General features: G+C 42.0%; 1 protein-coding gene across 3 annotated transcripts; it reads left to right on the top strand.

Moving 5' to 3' along the window:
• Positions 1-2,619: 2,619 nt before the first annotated feature.
• On the top strand, positions 2,620-23,088 carry SNTN (sentan, cilia apical structure protein). 3 transcript variants are annotated; one of them, XM_068251753.1, is made up of 5 exons: positions 2,620-2,739; positions 3,181-3,231; positions 7,543-7,583; positions 11,480-11,619; positions 22,327-23,088. In XM_068251753.1, the coding sequence occupies exons 2-5, from the start codon at positions 3,221-3,223 to the stop codon at positions 22,483-22,485; spliced, it is 351 nt and encodes a 116-aa protein (XP_068107854.1). In that variant the 5' UTR covers positions 2,620-2,739; positions 3,181-3,220; the 3' UTR covers positions 22,486-23,088. The 3 variants fall into 3 exon arrangements, with proteins under 3 accessions (XP_068107854.1, XP_068107855.1, XP_068107856.1); XM_068251754.1 differs by having other exon boundaries at positions 2,620-2,735; XM_068251755.1 differs by lacking the exon at positions 2,620-2,739 and having other exon boundaries at positions 3,141-3,231; positions 7,546-7,583.
• Positions 23,089-23,264: the final 176 nt, after the last annotated feature.

Below are 23,264 nucleotides of genomic sequence, written 5' to 3' on the forward strand. Positions count from 1 at the left end.
GTGCCAGAAAGGAAGCCACAGGTAAGTATACGCTTGTGCCTAGTTACACTAAAAACCACACCACCAACACACACAGACACTCCTCCGCCCCCAATAAACCCACACCACAAACACACAGACCCTTCCTCCACCCCAATTAAACCCACACCACAGACCCCTCCTTTTTCCTCAATAAACACACACCATCAGCACACAGACACCCCCCACCCAACAAGCCCCAAACTCTAAAACATAGTCACAGAATCCCCACTTTCCCCCAATAAACCCTCATCACCAACACACAACCACAACCCCCTCCCCCCCCCCCCCCCAATGAACCCCAAACTTTAACACGCAGCCACGGACCCCTCCCCCCTTCCTTTTACCCCAATAAAGCCACAACGAACACATAGCCAGAAACACCCTTCTTCACCCTTCCCCCCACTACAAATATACAGCAGGACCCTTTCCCCCAAACATTCAAGCAGATAGCATAAGAAAAAAATACTTTACCACATTATCTGCAGCCGTGGCAGTCTGCTCTGTCCATGCCTGATCTGTAACCTCCCGGCCACCGTACCATGTGTGCCTCTCAGCCTCCTTCGGCCATCACAAGACAGGAGCTGTATGGGGCTGCGGGGTTTTCACTGCAGAGCAGTGAGTGCCGCTGCGAGTTTAAACTCACGCTTCGGGGATGGAAACACACACTGTAAACAGCAGAAGTGCCGTGCTGTGCGTGTGTGTATAAAGCGGCTGCCGGGGGAACGCGCTGTATGGCTGCCAATGCAGGGGAGAACCAACTGCGCTGAGGGAGATGGGGGATTGAAGTTGCGCTCCCCGCTTTGGGGATATACAGGGGGACATCGGAGACCCGCCTCTGCCCCATAAGGCGCCTGTAGGCACGTGCCTAGTGTGCCTTATGGTTAATCCGGCCCTACTGAAATAGTAGTCTTCCCATCTCACAACCTTAATGCCCCTGCCAGACATCACTATTTCTGTTGATGGCACTTCCGTAACACCTGTCCCCCAGGCTCACTGTATAGGTGTAATTTTGGACTCAAGTCTCTCATTCAACCCACACATTGACCAACTATCCTCCTCTTGTTGCCTCCACCTAAAAATCATCTCCTGCATCCGCCCTTTTCTAACACAGAACACTACCAAACTTCTGGTGCATGTCCTGATTATTTCCTGACTTGACTATTGCAACTCTCTGCTCTGCGGTCACCCTGCCAACCGTTTAGCCCTGTTACAGTCTATCATGAACTCTGCTGCACGACTCATCCACCTCTCCTCCCGCTTCTCCAGCCCAATGCCCCTCTGTTAGTCCCTTCACTGGCTGCCAGTTACACAAAGGATACAATTTAAAATCCTTACTCTCACCTACAAAGCTCTCCACAACATATTTCCACATACCATCCTACATGCAATCTCCGCTCTGCTAACGATATCCTTCTGTCTTCTTCCCTGATCATCTCCTCCCACTCCCTGCTTACAAGACTTCTCTTGAGCCTCTCCCCTCCTCTGGAACACTCTCCCTCAACATATCTGCCACTCATCCACACTTACTATTTTTAGGCACAATCTGAAAACTCACCTCTTCAGGAAAGCATACTCTCCTACCTAGGACACCTTGCCCACTAACCACCATTTCTACCACGCCACACACAGTTTCCCTTACCCACTGTCCTATACCTTAAACGTTTAGACTGTAAGGCCTTTTGGCCAGGGCTCTCTTCCCTTTTGTCTCACAATGCTGTGTAATGGATGTACGTACCTCCTATCCCTTGTAAAATTTGTAGTTAATTTGTTCACTGCATTAGCCGTTACAACCTCTTGTCTTCTATCAACTGTTGTATTGTATACTTTGTATTGTTATACCTTGTATGCTATTGTACAGCACCACGGAAGATGCTGGCGCTATATAAATCAATAATAATAATAAGAATGAGAATATTTGCAAAATATATGGGCATGAAAAAATACATTTTCACACATATGAGTATATGCAAAAAAGCACATAAGCACATGGGTATGACAAAACACATTTTCAAGAAAGTTATAATTTTCACAAAAATGTTTATCTTGTGAAAACCCATTATATTATTCATGACATTGTTTGCCATTGTAAAATTATACACCGTAATTCCAATTATGTACAAAATTTATTTAGTAGTTTGACATTTTGCACTACCATTTTGCTTCGTACTTGCAAATTTTACTGCAAAATTACTACTTTTTGATATTTGAGCTTGTCGGAAAGTTCCACACACTAAAAAAATTACATTTGTGACTGGTTCTCTTTCAGTTGATTCTTTTGTTCTTGTTGGCCTTGGCACAGTAGTGGGATTTCAGGTGTCATAGTTTAAGCCTAACGTGAAAACTTCTTAAAGGGAACCTGAACTGAGCAAAATAATTTAAAATAAACGCATGATGTGCAAATTAATATTACATACTTACCTCTCCGCCAGTTCTTCTTGGAAGCTTACCATTTTCTTCCAACAATGATTTCTTCCACTTCTGACAAAATTTTGTCAGAATTGAAATATATCAGTTGCTCTCAGTTATATATCAGTTGCTGTCAGTTATAACTGAAAGGACAGCCGATCTGCAAATGTAATGTCCACGTTTCCCTATGGCTCAAGTGGGCTATATTATATTTTTACAGTGTCAAAACAGTTTTAAAATGGAGGACTGATAATTCCATCAATCACAGTGGACAATCAGGACGCTGGAGAGTAGAAAGAGATTGATGAGTAAGTAAGTGATGCCGGAGGTAAGTATGACATGTGTATGTTTAGGTTGGCTTTTAATTTTCAGTTCAGGTTTGCAGAATTAACATGATTCCTAAAGTTATTATACCTCACCTCATCTAAACTCTTTTGAATGAATTTATCCCTGCTTATTAATAACAATGCATTCATCAGACATCCTCCAACCCTGGGTGAAATTACTGTTATGCAACATCCTTTCACTGGCTTTGAGCATGTACATTGTGCACCATTGCAAGCTTTTCATAGGAGACTAGCTGAATAAACACAATGCACTCTCAGTAAATAGAATTAATGTACTATGTACACTTTGCTTAGTCCGTGTTGTGTGAAGCTGCAGTTGCTTAGCAAAATTACCAAGTCAACAGAATTCTACAGAGAAAAAACACACACACAGGACGAGAGTGAATTATGAATTATTTCTTTGCAGAATTTCTCAGAGATTCCAAGGCACATTCCAGCTGTGAGAGATGCCAAAAAGGTAATATTGGAATTAATAGATTTCTACTGAGAGAGAATCTTGTATGCTTCTGTTCAGAGTGTTTTATGATCATTGTATTCATCTGAATTACACAAAAGATCATTTAATTTTGTAGTCCCAAAAGGGACACCACTGGGCCACTATTGTCCATGAAATTTTTCAATTATTTTACACTACTGCTGCTAAGAATATACTTTATGGTGAAATTCATTTTTGCATATTGAGTAGCCACCTAAACGAAAGCTTGAGGAAGTTTTATTGGGTAACTGCACATTTATTTCAAAAATGATGTAACATATTTCAGTACTAAAGGATTCATAAGATAACTGAGTGTTATAAAGAAAAATGCCACCCCATCTCAGTCTGCATCTACTCTTTACTGGTACAAAATTTCAAACTAAGGCTATAACATTTACTAAGCAGACCTTCCCTGAATTCTCAACTCTGTGTTTGTGCACAAAGCAGGAAGAAACATTGGGCACCCTCCATCACTACAGTGGCTTGCAAAAGTATTCCGCCCCCTTGAGGTTTTCCACATTTTGCCCCATTACTGTCACAAACATGAATCAATTTTATTGGAATTCCACGTGAAAGACCAATACAAAGTGGTGTACATGTGAGAAGTGGAACAAAAAACATACATGATTCCAAACATTTTTTACAAATGATTAACTGCAAAGATGGGTGTGCATAATTATTCAGCCCCCTGAGTCAATACTTTGTAGAAACACAAGCAATTACAGCTGCCAGTCTTTTAGGGTATGTCTCTACCAGCTTTGCACTTCTAGAGACTAAAAGATGGAAGGTGAACCACCGCCCCAGTCTCAAGTCTTTTGCAGACTCCAAGAGGTTTTTTTCCAAGATTGCCCTGTATTTGGCTCCATCCATCTTCCCATGAACTCTGACCAGCTTCCCTGTCCCTGCTGAAGAGAAGCACCCCCAGAGCACGATACTGCCACCACCATATTTGACAGTGGGGATGGTGTGTTCACAGTAATGTGCAGTGTTAGTTTTCCGCCACACATAGCCTTTTGCATTTTGGCCTAAAAGTTCCGTTTTGGTCTCATCTGACCAGAGCATCTTCTTCCACATAATGTAAGAGTGAACAGAGGCGCCAGCAGGATAAAAAGTTCTAAAAGGCTTAAAATCCCTCAGGAGGTGGTGGTGGACTCGCCTCCCCGAAGCAGACAAGATACCGTCAGTTTTATGACAACAGGTTTATTGATATACTCCAAAACAAACAGTGCAACGCGTTTCACTGGTATGTTCCCGCTTCCTCATGCAATAAACAGATCGGAGTACACAGTATAGTCTCAAGGTCACGAATAGCGCCTCTGCCACAGGATTTCTCGCCTGGAGTGACAAAATGGCTAGAGACGCCCCTGCATACCATCCTCCGATCTCGGATCTGCTATCAACATTATCCTCCTTAGTCACTTTTTTTTCATTCTAACATAAAAGACTTCTCTTGAATTTCACAATTTCTCTGAAACTCCCTTCCTCATTCTGTTTGTCACTCATCTGCACTTGATCTCTTCAGAAAAGTATACAATCTGACCTAAGACCCTTAACTAGTCACCGAACAACTCCTTGTACACAACTACCCCTACCTGTCGTTCTACCCCTTATGCCCTTAGACTGTAAGCTCATTTGGGATGGTCTCTTTTCCCTTATGTGTTATTTCTGCTGTGTAAAGCTTTATATATTATCTACCTTCATGTCTGATCCTTTTCTGACCTGTTCAATTGTTGTTTATCTATAACCCATTGCCCTGCATCTGTCTGTACAGTGTATTCTCTATTGTAAAGCGTCACCAAAGATGCTGGCTCACCTAAAGGTGCATACACATGCACTACCGCCGGCAACAACGGGTCTGTCAGACCCTCCCACTGGGCGGGCGTTCCAGCAACAGTAGTGCGTGTGTACAGTCTGTCAGGCAGACTGATAAGGCTGAGCGGATCGTTCAGAAACAGCCTTATCAGTCCGCCGACAAGGCGTACACACTTGCTACTGTTGGCTGGAGGTCCGCCCAGCGGGACGTTCTGGCGGACCCGTTGTTGCCGGCGGTAGTGCATGTGTACGCTCCTTTAGACAATTAACTATTCAACATATTGCCCTCTAATGTATTTATACATGTTAATTAAATCTGCTTGAGAGTGCCTTTTCTCCAGACTAAATAAGCCCAGTTTATCTAACCTTTCTGAGAAGTGAGACCTTCCATCCCTCGTACCAATGTTGTTGCTCGTCTCTGCACCTGCTCTAAAACTGCAATATCTTTCCTGTAATGTGGTGCCCAGAACTGAATTCCATAATCCAGATGTGGCCTTACTAGAGAGTACTAGAGAGTTAAACAGGGACAATATTATGCTAGCATCCCACTAGCTAGCACACTACTACTATGTACACAGCTAGTCCATGCTTTTTTATCTACCCCTTAAAGAGACTCTGTAACAAATTTTTCAGCCTTAGTTCTTCTATCCTATAAGTTCCTATGCCTGTTCTAATGTGCTCTGGCTTACTGCAGCCTTTCCTAATTGCACTGTCTCTGTAATAAATCTTATCTCCTTTCCTCTGTCGTGTCTGTCGGGCTAAGGCTTGAATGTGTGGAATGTGCAGGGCTGCTTGTGATTGGATAGAAGCGATACACACCCTCTGCAGGCCCCCTGCACACTCTGTATGACTTACACACTCTGTTTATGTGAGCCTATCACAAGCTGGTTAGTTTGTTTGTAAACACTGCCTATAACTGTTAATTACAAGCCAGGATTGCAGCAGAGAGTGGCAGAAACAGCACAGAGGGGCACAGGAGAAAATAAGGAATAGAATGGTATGCTTTTTAGTGTAAGAATATTAGAGTACAGATTCTCTTTAACCACTTGCCGACCGCGCACTCATAACACGCATCGGCAAAGTGGTAGCTGCAGGACCAGAGACGCACATCTGCGTCACCGGCTGCAGGCTAATTAATCAGGAAACAGCCACTCGCGCGAGCTTCTGCTTCCTGTCAATTCACGGCGGGGGGCTCCGTGAATAGCCTGCGGGCTGCCGATCGCAGCTCGCAGGCTTAATGTAAACACAAGCGGAAATAATCCACTTTGTTTACATTTTTACAACGCTGCTAACAGTAGCAGCGTTGTACTAGATCAGCGATCCCCGGCCGGGGATCGCTCTCACATGACAGGCAGGAGCTTGTTAGAGGCTGCACAGGTCAGATCCATTCCTGTGCAGCCTCCGATCTCCGGGGCAGGGAGGGAGAAGAGGGAGAGAGGGAATCCTGCTGTGGAGGGGGCTTTGAGGTGTCCCCCGCCACCCACCTGCATGCAGGAGCGATCAGACCTACCCAGCACATCATCCCCCTAGTGGGGAAAAAAGGGGGCGATCTAGTCGCTCTGCCTATTATTTGATCTGTGCTGGGGGCTGTCTTTGAAATCAGCGCTGGTCCTTAAGGGGGGGTAAAGGCTGAGTCCTGAAGTGGTTAAGGTGTCCATACATCATACATTACCTGTCCAATGCTGCCGCTTGCCTCCGCTTGCTCCAGGCGCACTCCTTGATTCATACACGCGCCCCACGTGGTTGCCGCAGTAACGGGGCGCTCATGTGATGTCATCACCTCCACATCAGGAAGGGGGGTCTTAGGATAGTCATGAAAAACATTAAAGAAATAGTTATATAGGGTATTTAGAAATTTCGGCTTCACACCACGCCCTTTAAATACTTTTATTTTAACATGTTTATTATTGAATGTAGATAAAAATGGAGAAACGATAACAAACATTGTTTGTTTGTTTGTAAATTAATAATAAATAATATTTTGAGATTTTGGCTTCACCCCACACCCTTTTTTCCTCATGCCCTATTTCAGCAAATGCATGGCATTTTTTTGCACCACATTATCTGCTTCCCTTGACTGTGGTCTACCATTGGAAAGAAGTTTAAAAAGTCATTATTTTCTACTTACCAAAAATATTTGATGTTTCCTTTAAGAAAAAGAGAGGGTTGTAAAATATCTGTTCAGGGAGTTACAGTCTCAGACAAAAGAAAATGAATAGTAATGTTTAATTCCCATGCAGTGATTCAGGAGCAAAAAAATTGTGTGACAAGATGTAATATCATCTAAAAATATACAAGTCTCAGTCTAATGATATGTTCTTCAGAAAGGGAAGATCTGATAGCTGTCATGTCTCAGTTCCCTCCCGCACACAGGCAGAAAAGAAAAAGATTCATGAATTTAGATTATGGCAGATATTCATTTTTTCACATTTTAGTTCAACGTCTCCTTCATCTTTTTTTTTTTTTTTCATTTCAATACAGCAGTGCTATCCCCATCTCCAAACAGCTGGCCTCCATTAAAGGTAAGTCAGGTGCTGGTATTAGCTGCACTCCAAACTATTTGGTAATAACAGCAATGGGTAGATTTTGCTTCTTCATCACAATACTCAAGTTTGTCCAGTGGTTTTACAATCATCAATAATATCTTACTGCATAAAGCCCAATGCAAACTTTTGTTCCTCCATAATGAGGCTGTTTTCTTATTTGAGGCCCATATGCTGAAATAGTGCTGTTTAGGCACTAGGCACAAACCTAGAAGTGGGTTAGCAATCATGGGTTCATGAATTTGCACTTGAAGCGTAGAGTTGTGGATGGATGGGACTACTCATTCAGTCCATCTATCCAGCTCTCTTTGCTCCAGAGGGAGTAATGTCAGCATGGCTCCAGGATGGTGAGTGTGGGTATGCCAGGCAGGTGAAAGGGGGGAGAAGTAATGGCTAGATTGGCCAGTAACAGGGTAGCCAGCACACTTGTTCTTGGTGTTGCTTTTGAGAATGAATCTGCAATTATGCCAGGATTTGTAGGTTTGCAGGTTCTTCATTTTAGGGCCGGCAGACATTGAAAGGGAGAGAGCCTGGTGCTCTGTCCATGTGAATATCCTCCTGTAAGTGTGTTTTAAATAATTTAAAAGTAAAGCCTGAGACCTTTTTACACTATTAACAGCTGCTCTGGCAGTGGTGGAATTGCTGGTGAGATTAGACTTGAAACTGAGGAGATCTTATTGTGGCAAGGGAGGTTCAGTAATGTCCCAAAGTGCTTAATGACTCATTCAAGAGTCTTTGCATGCGATGAGTATCCCACTAATGGTTTGGATGAGAGTACTCAGCCTAGGTGTTGTAGTGCTGCCCAAAAATGGTTTGGAGGAGAGTACTTAGCATAGGTGTTGTAGTGCTGCCCAAAAATGGTTTGGAGGAGAGTACTCAGCTTAGGTGTTGCAGTGTTGCCCACAAATAGTTTGGAGGAGAGTACTCAGCATAGGTGTTGCAGTGTTGCCCACAAATGGTTTGGAGGAAAGTTCTCAGCATAGGTGTTGCAGTGCTGCCCACAAATGGTTTGGAGGAGAGTACTCAGCATAATTGTTGCAGTGCTGCCCACAAATGATTTGGAGGAGAGTACTCAGCATAGGTGTTGCAGTGCTGCCCACAAATGGTTTCAAGAAGAGTACTCAGCATAGGTGTTGCAGTGTTGCACACAAATTATTTGGAGGAGAGTACTCAGCATAGGTGTTGCAGTGTTGACCACAAATGGCTTGGAGGAGAGTACTCAGCATAGGTGTTGCAGTGTTGCCCACTAATGGTTTGGAGGAGAGTACTCAGCATAGGTGTTGCAGTGCTGCCCACAAATGGTTTGGAGGAGAGTACTCAGCATAATTGTTGCAGTGCTGCCCACAAATTATTTGGAGGAGAGTACTCAGCATAGGTGTTGTAGTGCTGCTCACAAATGGTTTGGACGAGAGTTCTCAGCATAGGTGTTGTAGTGTTGCCCACAAATGGTTTGGAGGAGAGTTCTCAGCATAGGTGTTGTAGTGCTGCTCACAAATGGTTTGGAGGAGAGTTCTCAGCATATATGTTGTAGTGCTGCTCACAAATGGTTTGGAGGAGAGTTCTCAGCATAGGTGTTGCAGTGCTGCCCACAAATGGTTTGGAGGAGAGTTCTCAGCATAGGTGTTGCAGTGCTGCCCACACATGGTTTGGAGGAGAGTTCTCAGCATAGGTGTTGCAGTGCTGACGCATGATTGCTAGGTGGTGCTGCTAGTAAAAATATTTGTGATTTACATTAGCGATATTTTACTATGAATTTACCAGGCACAGATTCTCATTTAAGCCCTCCTCTGTTGCAGCCAAATTTCACCCCAGGGCCCCGGAGCCAGCTATCGTCCCTCTCCCCCAGATCACTCCCCAACTTAAAATGTACCAGAGCTGAAACCAGTAAAAAGAATTATACATACCTAAGACTTCCTCCAGCCCCATCCGCTCCATTCGCTTCCACGCCGCCGTCTTTTGCTGCCCGCAGCTTCAGAACCCGGGTCCCGTCACTTACGTCAGTCGGCTCCAGTATACGCAGGAGGAGTGCGCCCTCTAGGTATCTCTCCAGCGGCTGCTGTTTTCAGCTCTGAGTCACTTCAACTATACTCCTCGGGGGCCCTTGCAACGTATTTGGTAGTGTAACATCTCACCTGTCCCATTGGAGGTTGCCCCTCTATCAGTCCTTTGGCTCCACTGCAGTGTCCCATGGGAGCACAGTTAACTTGGGGGGAGACACCTTGGGGGCCCTACAGGCTCTGGGGCCCTGGGGTAATTGCCCCCTTTATCTCTATTAAAACGCTGCTAATTCCTAACACTAACCCCATAGTGATCAAATGATCGCGAGTTAGGCAACAAACATTATTTTCAATGTAGTAGCCAACTAAGGCTACCATCCACATCAGGCGCCCAACTCACTACTTGGGCGCCGGATTCACTGTATTTACTGAGCTATTTGCACAACTCCTTACATAAGTGTTGTATACAGCAGTATAATTGCCATGTGCTGCATGCACACACAATTTTACCACAACTTGGTGAATATGCCCAAAGGAAAGATAATTCATAGCGTTAGTATACAAATTAAAGATGTCAGGGCTGACCTCTCGAGTAATAAAACTTGTTATGAAGGTACCCAAGACGGTAATCAGTAATGCATCATTAGATAGGATGCAAGCCTAGCACCTACCTTACACATTGTCCGACTTGATTGGTTATTTAAGTGAGATTTTATTGACACATGGATTTCTAAGTATGATAGGCCTCTTTTACAAGGGTGGTGGAACTGCACACTTGTCAGGCATCTCATCCACCCAGCTGCCGACCCCAAGCACCTTCTTGCTGCAACAGATGTGTAACTACAAATAATGGAGCCCCGAGCAAATGTTTGATGTGGCTCCCTCATTGTCCATGCCCATTGTAACCTCCCCATGTGGTGTCTGTCACAGCCTGCAGACTCTTCTGCCGAGTGACATTTAATGTATGGCCATCATGATTCCCTACCTAGAACACGGAAAGCCACAACAAACCCTCATCTGGAGAATGGAGTGTACTGCATTGGAGAGAGCATATGTAATTGGGGTACCCGGCATCCCCAGACTTCCCTGCAGCCATAGGGAGGGACTATTTCCCTATACTTACACCTCTTGGCTGCAATTTCATGCAGCCTAAAGGCAGTGTTTGTAGCCCCATGATTGTGGTGCTGCCTGGCATAACATATTGTGCTTGATTCATTTAGCTGCACTGCTAAAGCAGCGCACATTAATGTGAAGGAGCGGCCACTATGCATGCCTTACATAGCAGCGCTAGCTTTTATGTAAGGAGCGTGCCTTCCTTAGATAGGAGCGTGCCTTCCTGTACATAGTAACTATAGGAAGGCACGCTCCTATCTAAGGAAGGCACGCTCCTTACATAGCAGCGAGCACTGTTATGCAAGGCATGCATAGTGGCTGCTCCTTCACATTAAGGTGCACTGCTTTAGCATTGCAGCTTAATGAATCAAGCCCATTGTGTGTGAGTATGGACTCAGTTGCACTCAGATGTGACTATGAATGTGGCGGCCGCTTCTCCACCACCCGTGACAAGAGCAAGCACACAAGCAACTGACAGGCATTGAATTCACCACCTTCAGCCTCCCTTTTGAAAGAGGCCATATTGGCTGTGTACTAGTTCAGAGAGCAGAAGAGCGTTGCTTGTTTACTTGAACAGTGTGTAGGTCTGCAAATTTAAAAGATAAATGAACTTAACACAAGAACATTCAGTACTATGCCTGCTAGCTAATTCTTTTTGTTGTAGACAAGTGATAGACAGATTTTAAGGAATAATTATGTACTGCAAAAGCCAAAGAACAGTTTTTAAAGTGTTACTGTTCCACTCATTCTTTCATGTCTTTTCAGCGCTGGGGAAAGGGTCGGACTTAGAGAAGGGTTTTGCCACCATCATGCTGGTTTATAATTCATATGCAGACAGCAATGGGAAGATAAGCAAGGCTGACGCTAAGCGTTTGCTGCAATCTCAGTTCCAGAACTTCATACAGGTAATAGGGGAGACTGTTACTGCTAAACACAAACTCTTTGTTAAAGCGGTTTAAAACCCTGACATAATATTCAATAAAGACATGTTTTCCTACTTTTTATATGCCATAAGGTTATCATATTTGCATTTGTGCATAAGTATTATTCTTCATTTAGATATTATAGGTTCACAAAAGTACAGATTTTTTTCTTTGTGAGCTGACTTTACATTTTATTAATAACTGGTTTTATTCATTATGTATTGAAGGTAGACATGATTTGACTCTCTGTCTGTGTCGAGCTGCTTCTCCACAGTCAGAGAATGTGTCGCATTCCTCACTTGATTCATTTAAGTAAACACAAGATAACGTAATCTACAACTTAAAGAGACACTGAAGCGAAAAAAAAATGATGATATTATGATTTGTATGTGTAGCACAGCTAAGAAATAAAACATTAAGATCAGATACATCAGTGTAATTGTTTCCAGTACAGGAAGAGTTGAGAAACTCCAGTTGTTATCTCTATGCAAACAAGCCATTAAAGAGACTCCGTAACAAAAATTGCATCCTGTTTTTTATCATCCTACAAGTTCCAAAAGCTATTCTAATGTGTTCTGGCTTACTGCAGCACTTTCTGCTATCACAGTCTCTGTAATAAATCAATGTATCTTTCCCTTGTCAGACTTGTCAGCCTGTGCCTGGAAGGCTGCCAAGTTCTTCAGTGTTGAGGTTCTGCTATGAATTCCCCCTTCCAGGCCCCTCTATGCACACTGCCTGTGTATTATTTAGATTAGAGCAGCTTCTCTCTTCTCTCTTATCTTTTACAAGCTGGATAAATCGTCCTCTGAGCTGGCTGGGCTTTCACATACTGAAGAATTGCAGACAAGGGCAAAGCTGTTTGCAGGAGAAAAAAGAGCAGCCTGAAACTTCAGTGCATGAGAACTGCAGGGAGAAAGAAACACACAAATGACCTCTTGAGATTCAAAAGGAAGGCTGTATACAGCCTGCTTGTGTATGGATGTATTTTCTATGTGTGGACATACAGTATATCAACCTACTTCCTGTTTTGGTGGCCTTTTTGTTTGTTTATAAACCAACTTTTTAAAACTGTTTTTAACCACTTTTAATGCGGCGAGGAGCGGCGAAATTGTGACAGAGGGTAATTGGAGATGTCCCCTAACGCACTGGTATGTTTACTTTTGTGCGATTTCAACAATACAGATTCTCTTTAAGCTCTCCGACTAAGTTAGTCGTGGAGAGGGCTGTTATCTGACTTTTATTATCTCAACTGTTCCTGGACTATTTACTTTTCCTCTGCTAGAGGAGAGGTCATTACTTCACAGACTGTTTTGAAAGACTCATTTTGAATGCTAAGTGTTGTGTAGTGTGCACATATTATAGAATGATGCAATGTTAGAAAAAACACTATATACCTGAAAATAAAAGTATGCGAATATTTTCTTTGCTGCTAATCTTCTAGTAATTATTCATAGTACACAACCAATTCACTATATCATATTTTTTTTTCACTTCAGTGTCTCTTTAACCACTTAAGGACCAAGGTGATAGAGATCTACGCCCTGTTTTGATGGGCTCCTAGTTGGCAGGGCGTAGATCTCTATCACCGGCGCCGCCGCTCCCTGCCGCGATCGTCTGCACGGAATCCGGAGCTCTTAGCTGTCTTATGACAGCTAAGGCTTCCGGGTATCGGCAGGAGCCGTCACTGATTGGCTCCCTGCCGTGTGATCGCTGTGAGCCAATCACAGCGATCACCCTCCGAAAGGCAACATAGTTGCCGTTCCGCCTCCCTCTCCCTGTCACTGTGAGGATCTTTTGTGACAGGGAGAGACGCACAGCCTGCAGCCGTGACAGGCTGTGCGATTTTACCAAAAATAACACTTTAAGATACATTTATTTATCCCGATCTCCCCCCAATTCATCCCTTGATCCCCTCCCAACCACCCATATATATATATATATAGAATATATAGCTATATATATATATAGTATATAGCTATATATATATATATATATATATATATATATATATATATATAGCATATAGCTATATATATAGTATATAACTATATATATATATATATATATAGTATATATATATATATATATATATATATATATATATATATATATATATATATATATATATATATATATATATATATATATATATATATAATATTTACTGGATTGTGATTTTATTTACTGTGCTTTACTGCAGTTAGATAGGGGTTAGTATAATAGGCAGGGTATATAGTGTTTAGGGTATAGTGTAGGGTATTTAGGGTTTAGTATATAGTTTAGTATATAGAGTAGGGTATATAGGGCTTAGTTTATAGTGTAGGGTATAAAGGGATTAGTATATAGTGTAAGGTGTATAGGGTTTAGTATATAGGGGTTAGTATATAGTGTAGGGTGTATATATAGGCTTTAGTATATAGCGTAGGATATAAAGGGTTTAGTATATAGTGTCGGGTATATCGTGTAGGGTAAATCGGGTTTAGTGTACAGTGTAGGGTATATAGGGCTGTATATCAGTAGTGTAAAGGGTGGCATATAGGTTCAGGGTTTATACGCTTACGTATATAGTGTCAGTGTGGGGTCTGATATTGTCTGTGCATATACAGGCTTGTTAGGGTATATTGTGTCCTTTATATTGTGTCCTGCACTATATACGTGATGGCGAAGAGATCTTTTACTGCTCAGCAGATTGTAGATCTGATCTGCCAGTCTGGGGAATCCAGTGAGGAATTAGACTCTGAAGAATCAGAGCCTGAAGATTCAGACTCAGAGTTTGAGCCAATCCCTGACAGTGACACCCTACCAAGTGAATCGGACGTGGAGGAGACTGAGAGTTCTGAGACAGCCATGCCAGAGCAGCCAAGCACTAGTCAGGAGCAGGAAGAGAGTGTCGCAACACCCAGACAGAGACGCTGCAGGCAACAGAGCGCTTCTACTAAACGTCGCCGCACTGACGTACCGGAGGAATTGCTTCACCCCGTGTGGTCGCCTGCCAACCTAGAAGCACCCTCAATTCCTCCTTTCACAGGCCAGGCTGGAATTAAAGTGCAAACGGCTAACCTCTCCCCAATTCAATTTATGGAACTCATAATCACTGATGAGCTCCTCGGCTCTATTGCTGAGCAAACAAACTTATACGCTCAGCAACACATTGCTGAGAAACCGCAATCCAGCTATGCGAGGCCTAAGAACTGGTGGCCCACTACAGTGGAGGAAATAAAAACATTTTTAGGCCTCACAATAAACATGGGCATTACCAAAAAACCAGACCTAAAACGGTATTGGTCGAAAAGACCAATTCAACATATGGGGATTTTTTCGCAAACAATGTCGAGGACACGTTATTTGACCATCTTGCGCTTCCTCCATTTCAGTGACAATTCCCAGTACCAAACCGGAGAAGATCCAAATATTGATCCCCTATACAAAATTCGGCCCCTAATTGACTACCTATCGCAAAAATTTTCAGAGGTATACGTGCCAGAAAAAAATATAAGTATTGACGAGTCCCTGGTACACTTCACTGGTCGACTTAGGATCAAGCAATACATCCCTTCCAAGCGTGCCAGATATGGCATAAAAATTTATAAGCTTTGTGAAAGCAGCACTGGCTTTACATGCGCTTTCCGAGTGTACGAGGGAAAAGACAGCCAGCTGGATCCACCTGGGTGCCCACCTTATATGGGCACAAATGGTAAAGTTGTCTGGGATCTGATTCACCCTCTCCTGAACAAAGGATACAACCTGTACCTAGACAACTATTACACCAGCATCCCACTATTCAAACATTTAGCGAGAGAGAACACGCCAGCTTGCGGTACCATCAGATCCAACCGCAAAGGCTTCCCTCAGAGCCTTGTCAACAAGCGCCTCAAACCTGATGAATCTGAGGGTCTCCGCAGTGAAGAGATGCTGGCTCTGAAGTACAGGGGAAAAAAAACGTATATATGCTTTCACCCATACATACTCCTGAAAGCATAACACCCAGGACTGGAGCACAAGAGAAACCTAAATGTGTTCATGAGTACAGCCAATATATGGGTGGTGTAGACCGCAATGACGCGGCAATGAAGCCGTACCTGGCCGCACGCAAAACCAGATATTGGTATAAAAAATTAGGCTTATACTTGCTGCAGTTGGGAATTTACAACAGCTTTATACTATACAAAATGTCAAAAAACCCTCTCAGCAATTTAGAATTCCAGGAGGAAATAGCTGAATCTCTCATTTCCAAAGCTGCAACTCACCCTGGCAGAAGATTTGATTCAGTCGAGAGACTTTCTGGATATCATGTTCCAGAAATTATACCACAGACGGGGAAAAAGCAATACCCCCAGAAAAAGTGTAGGGTCTGCACTAAACAAAAAATAAGGACGGATACACGATACCATTGCCCCGAATGTCCCGAAAAACCAGGACTTTGTTTGAAAGACTGTTTCAAAGTGTACCACACCTGCCTAAATTTTTAACTTGGATTGTCCTTCAAATTTATGGTACACAAAGCGCCAGTAGCCACACATAGGCGATATAATTTTATTCAGAAGGAGCAACTGAAACCCCCCGCCCAAAAAAAATTGCTACATTTTTTCTTCCCAAACATTCCATTCAAATTGAAGTATTGTAGGCATTCACCCCACAAATGATTCAGTAATTCCTTCTGAATAAAACGATACCACATATGCGTGGCTAGACTATTGCTTTAGTTCAAAGCTGTGCTGAGAAGAAGTTGTCAATTATTGAACCTTCAAAGACCATAAATCACACGTTTGCAATTTCCAGCACAGCCCGCTTTCAATTAAGTCTGAGGTAAAAAGTCCCTCAATTTCCCACCAAAATGAACCCATTTTGTAAACTAGACCCCCTGAAGTATCCATCCGTGGGGGCATTGATGATTTTGACAGCACATATTATTGGTGGAAATTGATGGAATGTATAAGGACAAAAAGAAAAATTCATTTATTTTATTCAATTTCCACCAATAATCTGTGCAGTCAAAATCATCAATGCCCCCATCGATGAATACCTCAGGGGGTCTATTTTACAGAATTTGACAGACTCTTTACCTCAGACTTCATCAAAAGCGGGCTGTATTGGAAAATGCAAGCGTGTGATTTATGATCTTTGAAGGTTCAATAATTGACAACTTCTTCTAAGCACTGTATTGGACTAAAGCAATAGTCTAGCCACACATGTGGTATCGTTTTATTCAGAAGGAATTACTGAATCATTTGTGGGGTGAATTTCTACAATACTTCAAAGCGTGTCTGTCACAAAACAGAAAAACTGACATGTCTGAATAAAAAAATGATTTTTTCTTTTTGTCGTTATACATTCCATCAATTTCCACCAATAATCTGTGCAGTCAAAATCACCAATGCCCCCATCAATGGATACCTCAGGAGGTCTAGTTTACAGAATGGGGTCATTTTGGCCGGAATTTGACAGACTTTTTACCTCAGACTTCATCAAAAGCGGGCTGTGCTGGGAAAAGCAAGCGTGTGATTTATGGTCTTTGAAGGTTCAATTATTGACAACTTCTTCTAAGCTCTGTATTGGACTAAAGCAATAGTCTAGCCACACATATTTGGTATCGTTTTATTCAGAAGGAATTACTGAATCATTTGTGGGGTGAATTTCTACAATACTTCAAAGCATGTCTGTCACAAAACAGAAAAACTGACATGTCTGAATAAAAAAATGATTTTTTCTTTTTGTCGTTATACATTCCATCAATTTCCACCAATAATCTGTGCAGTCAAAATCACCAATACCCCATCGATGGATACCTCAGGAGGTCTAGTTTACAGAATGGGGTCATTTTGGCGGGAATTTGACAGACTTTTTACCTCAGACTTCATCAAAAGTGGGCTGTGCTGGGAAATGCAAGCGTGTGATTTATGGTCTTTGAAGGTTCAATAATTGACAACTTCTTCTAAGCTCTGTATTGGACTAATGCAATAGTCTAGCCACACATATTTGGTATCGTTTTATTCAGAAGGAATTACTGAATCATTTGTAAGGTGAATTTCTACAATACTTCAAAGCGTGTCTGTCAAAAAACAGAAAAAACTGACATGTCTGAATAAAAAAATTATTATTTTTTTTTGTCGTTATACATTCCATCAATTTCCACCAATAATCTGTGCAGTCAAAATCACCACTGCCCCCATCGATGGATACCTCAGGAGGTCTAGTTTACAGAATGGGGTCATTTTGGCGGGAATTTGACAGACTTTTTACCTCAGACTTCATCAAAAGCGGGCTGTGCTGGGAAAAGCAAGCGTGTGATTTATGGTCTTTGAAGGTTCAATTATTGACAACTTCTTCTAAGCTCTGTATTGGACTAAAGCAATAGTCTAGCCACACATATTTGGTATCGTTTTATTCAGAAGGAATTACTGAATCATTTGTGGGGTGAATTTCTACAATACTTCAAAGCATGTCTGTCACAAAACAGAAAAACTGACATGTCTGAATAAAAAAATGATTTTTTCTTTTTGTCGTTATACATTCCATCAATTTCCACCAATAATCTGTGCAGTCAAAATCACCAATGCCCCCATCGATGGATACCTCAGGAGGTCTAGTTTACAGAATGGGGTCATTTTGGCGGGAATTTGACAGACTTTTTACCTCAGACTTCATCAAAAGCGGGCTGTGCTGGGAAATGCAAGCGTGTGATTTATGGTCTTTGAAGGTTCAATAATTGACAACTTCTTCTAAGCTCTGTATTGGACTAAAGCAATAGTCTAGCCACACATATTTGGTATCGTTTTATTCAGAAGGAATTACTGAATCATTTGTGAGGTGAATTTCTACAATACTTCAAAGCGTGTCTGTCAAAAAACAGAAAAAACTGACATGTCTGAATAAAATTTTTTTTTTTTTTTTTTTGTCGTTATACATTCCATCAATTTCCACCAATAATCTGTGCAGTCAAAATCACCAATGCCCCCATCGATGGATACCTCAGGAGGTCTAGTTTACAGAATGGGGTCATTTTGGTGGGAATGTTACTATTTCAGTGACTTAGTGCTTCAGAGAAGTGATGTACAACGCAGAAAACAAGCATTGTAGATTTTGTTCACTGAAAAGCAAAATTACACTTTTTTTCACAGTCTCTACAATGTACCAAAGATGTAAATAGTTTTCATTTTTTTTGCACATATATATTAGAAACATATGGCAGAATACATTTTGAAAAGAATTTATGTTTTAATTCAAGATATATACATATTTTTGGTTGAAAATTTCAGACAATATACATTTTTTTACTTTTTTTTTAGCATAAATTCTCTTAAAAAACATATAAAATTCCATTATCAATATAATTAAGTGGTATAGATAAAAAGCCCTATTTGTTCTGAAAAAAACAATATCACATTTGTTTGGATAGACCAAAAATTTACTGAAATATCTAAACTCAAACAAAGCATGTCAAAACCAAAAAAAACGCTCTGGTCCTTAAGGCCATTTTATATGTTGGTCCTTAAGTGGTTAAGGTGGCCATACACTGGTCGATTTGCCATCAGATTCGACCAACAGACAGATCCCTCTCTGATCGAATCTGATCAGAGAGGGATCGTATGGCCACCTTTACTGCAAACAGATTGTGAATCGATTTCAGCCTGAAACCGATCACAATCTGTGGAGCTGCCGCTGCTGCTGCCCCCCCCCCCCCCCTTCCTCTGCATATATTACCTGCTCCGGCCGGCGCGAGTCCGCGCTGTCTTCTTCTCCGCTCCGGCCCGCCACGCTCCGGCTACTGAACTTCCTGTCCAGGGGAAGTTTAAACAGTAGAGGGCGCTCTACTGTTCAAACTTCCTGCCGGGACAGGAAGTTCTGTGTAGCTCTGGAGCCCAAAGCCCGAAGCGGAGAAGAAGACCAGGGGACTCACACCGGCTGGAGCAGGTAATGTATTACCGCTGTATTGCGTTGGTCGTCGGGCATTCGAACGCCGCTATCGACGCACTCTCAACCCGCCGGCGACCGAGAAAAATCTTCCGCACGGATGGGTCGACGGGAATCGAGGGGAACTATCGATTTTGGGCAGAAATCGATCGTTCTGTCAGCGGTGTGCGTGGCGATTTCACAGCCGTTTCGATCACTGTGATCGAAACAGCTGTATATCGGCGGGAAAATCGTTAGGTGTATGGGCCCCTTAAGGATGGGTCCACATTTTACTGCACTGAACTTTCAAGCTCTGTGTGTAACCCTTCACATGCTGGTCTAGTAAAAAAAATGCTGGTTGCATATAATATACTGTAAATCATGTTATCATGTTTTAGAGCAAAGATGAAATGCTGGGTTATATTCCCCTTTAAGACTTACCTATTTTTTTTTCTACAAAACTCGAGAGACTTACTGGTACTACTGTAACATTTTTAATATACTGGAGCAGGTTTGATTTTTAAGCTTTTAATACAGACTGTTTCAAAACAGTTATTGGTACAGAGAACCGTTTTGTACTGCACTTTGTGATTTTGTAATGCTGCTTCATTTTGAAGTTGCCACCATTTAAAGCGTACCTGTATTGCAACAGAAAATGTAGTTTTTTTTTTACTTACCTGGGGCTTCTTCCAGAACCTTGTAGTCTATCAGGTCCCTCTGTGTCCTCCAGGTCCCCTCCATTGTGCCGATGCCCCCTACAAAAGATCTATGACTATAACCCCAGTGAAGGCTACAGTGAATGCATGGTCCCGTCTGCTCAATCATGCTCCCTTGGCCGAAAGTGTTAGTTTATATGAATTGTGCATGCGCAGAACACTTCCAGCCATGTAAATACAATTAAGGAGGCATGCGGAGGGCACGGCATTAGCCGTGACTGGAGTTCCACTCACAGATTGTTCAGAGGGGGCAGTGACACAACACAGGGGACCAGGAGGACACCAAGGGAACTGAAAGACTATGGGGGACAGGAAGAAGTTCCACATAAGTCAAAAAGTATAAATCTACTTTTTTGTTGCAATTTAGGTGTGCTTCAAAGTGGGATTATACTCACAAAACTAAAATTTCAGTAACTAGTTACATAAAAGAACATGGCTGGAGGTCTCAGGTATGTCTTTCACACCGCCCTCCTCTTTTTCTGCTGAAGTGTTGTGGATGAGACAGAGATAAGCTATCTTGAACTGCTCTCTGCAGTGGAACTACACAGAGAAGAACAGACTTTGTACAATGCACAAAGCAGTGTTTGTTACAACACAAGACAGGAGAGTGTAAGTATCCTAAAGCCCAGCTATGAGGACTTTCAACTGGAGCCAGAATTTTTAACATAAGCATTCAAAACCTGTTCTGACCAATCATCAAAGAGGGCTAAATCCCTCATTAATTATTCTGCTCAAGTTGCCTGAGACCATAAGTGCCAGACATTTTTTTTATGTCAAATTTATGATTTGATAGATTATCATCCTCCAAATGAATGAATATCACTAGTAAGTTTATAGACCATTAGGAAACCCAGTAAGCAGATGCTTCTGTCAAGGTTCCCTGTTAGTATTGCACCTTAGTGAGTTGGTGGTGTGGCAGTAGTGTGTTTGGGATAGATGTGGGGCAGGCAGCTCTGTAATCTAAATTTAGCAGAAAATCTGAAGAAGAGAATAACAGAATACTAGGAGAAAATAAGTTTAAAGGAGAAGATTTTAGAGATGAAAATGTCAGAATAAAACAAAAATATACGGAAGAATATGTCATCGCAATACCTTAGTATGCACAAGACGAAAGAATGCTACAATAGAAAAAGATGAAAAAAGAAGGCGACAGATACGTTTTTTATTATAATTTTTAATAAATATTTCACGTAGAGTGGACTAGGTAAATATAACAGCGCTCCCTGCTCTTACTCTTCACAAGTGGGGGGAGAGGAGCGGAACAACTGGCCACCATGGGGGTTATGAGCTAGAATAGCCATGATGGGGGGGCCATGTTGGTAGGAGCAGGGAACCCCACCAAGATAGTTTTACTTGGAGATCCAGGCCACTGAAGGCCATCTGACAGGATATCCCTACTATACTGATAGGCTGCCGCTCCAACAAGTGTGAGCTGACACCGTCAGTGTCACAGACTTCCCTGCAAAAAGCAGAGTTCCGACTTTTACAGCAATTTCCAGCCTTCCAGGTTCTGGATCAGAATTGCAGAATTTGGCCTAATAATTTCAATATCGAAATTACTTATGAAAAAGGAACCAAATCACTTCTGAAGGGCTGTGATATTAGCTGTCTTTGACCTGCTACGCTCCTGCTTAGCTTAGCTTACAGCTGGCAAGGCCGGTAACCTTGTGAAAGGCTTGTTATGAGCAACGTAGATTCACACTCAGGGACTGGAATGCCTGGAGATTTTCATGGTGTCCCTACCTTGGTTTTAAAGGTAATAACGTAATGCAGATGTGTAAAGGTAATAACATAATGCAGGTGTCATATAGACACTCAGAGAGAACCTGGACCTGGGGAAGTAAAACTCAACTGGACACAGTATATGCACAAGCGGGTCACAGACAGCAGGAATGAGGGACAGCTGGGAAAAGCTCTATTTTAACAACACTTGTTTGTAATGTTAATTATTATTTTTTTCTTCTTAATTGACAGATGACCAAACTATGTAATTATGATGACAGATGACCAAATAAACCAAACTATGTAACTATGTAAGGTAGAAGTGCTTATTTTGAAACTTCCTGTTCTTTTTTTATTGAAGGGCCAAGATACAAAGCCAAAATACAAAGAACTAATGATGGATTTGGAAGAAGACAGCGAGGGTCTTTTGAACTTTGAAGACCTGATGGTGTTGCTTCTGAGCATCTCTTTGATGTCTAACTTGTACACGGAAATCAGACAAACTAAGAACACCAAATAAAAGTGACTAATTCATTGGCTCAGAGATTGCTGCATAAATGATTGTGAATCATAGCCGAGATAAAGCACTCACAGGGTAAGCCCCTCCGAAGCTGCGTTGAGTTCCATGAATTGTGGGTCTGAGCTGATTAGTATTCATTTAATGACATTAGTTATAAAGTCATGACCCTGCTGCTAACAAATCTTCCTAATAAGAGAATTTTCCATGAGCCCGCATTACCAAAGTGTGTAACGTCATTCACATGAGGACCAGTGTAATTGTAGTAGGAGTTAAAGCTGAATGATGTGTAGCCTTACCAATAGTGCTACCTGCTGTCAATAACAGAACTCTCTTGAGCCCCAGTAATGCCTGAGGGCCCCTAACACTTAGTGATGTGCCCTGTTTAGTAATGCTGTCCTTGACAAGCAAATGTGCTAACATCGAATGCTACCTATTAAATGTGCTTTGCGTGGTTCACTACAATGGTCAAAAATGGTCCTTGTTAGTTACATTCAAAGCTGCTATGCAAAGTTAACAAGCTTGAATTATTGTATGTTTTGTTTTGTGTACAGTATATTTAACTGTAACATTATCTTGAGCTGAGAACAAAGCTCTGTTGGCATTTTATCTGAAATTAAAAGAGAAAGTAATCATTAATAAAAGTAAGTAATTTTGTAGCTTCTATTGTTCTGTCATTGTTTTCTTACAGTAGTTATAGTTTTAATTTAAGTTTAAAGCAGATATATGCCCTGCATTAACCACTTAACGACCGACTTACGCCGACAGGCGTTGGCAGGTCA

The sequence above is a fragment of the Hyperolius riggenbachi genome, chromosome 9, assembly GCF_040937935.1.
Source record: "Hyperolius riggenbachi isolate aHypRig1 chromosome 9, aHypRig1.pri, whole genome shotgun sequence".
NCBI lineage: Eukaryota > Metazoa > Chordata > Amphibia > Anura > Hyperoliidae > Hyperolius > Hyperolius riggenbachi.

What these genes read in the sequence shown, in the direction of transcription:
- SNTN (XM_068251753.1), top strand. An exon ending in ACAGCTGGCCTCCATTAAAG is followed by an intron (nt 7,584 to 11,479) that starts GTAAGTCAGGTG and finishes ATGTCTTTTCAG; the next exon opens with CGCTGGGGAAAGGGTCGGAC. An exon ending in AGTTCCAGAACTTCATACAG is followed by an intron (nt 11,620 to 22,326) that starts GTAATAGGGGAG and finishes TTTTTATTGAAG; the next exon opens with GGCCAAGATACAAAGCCAAA.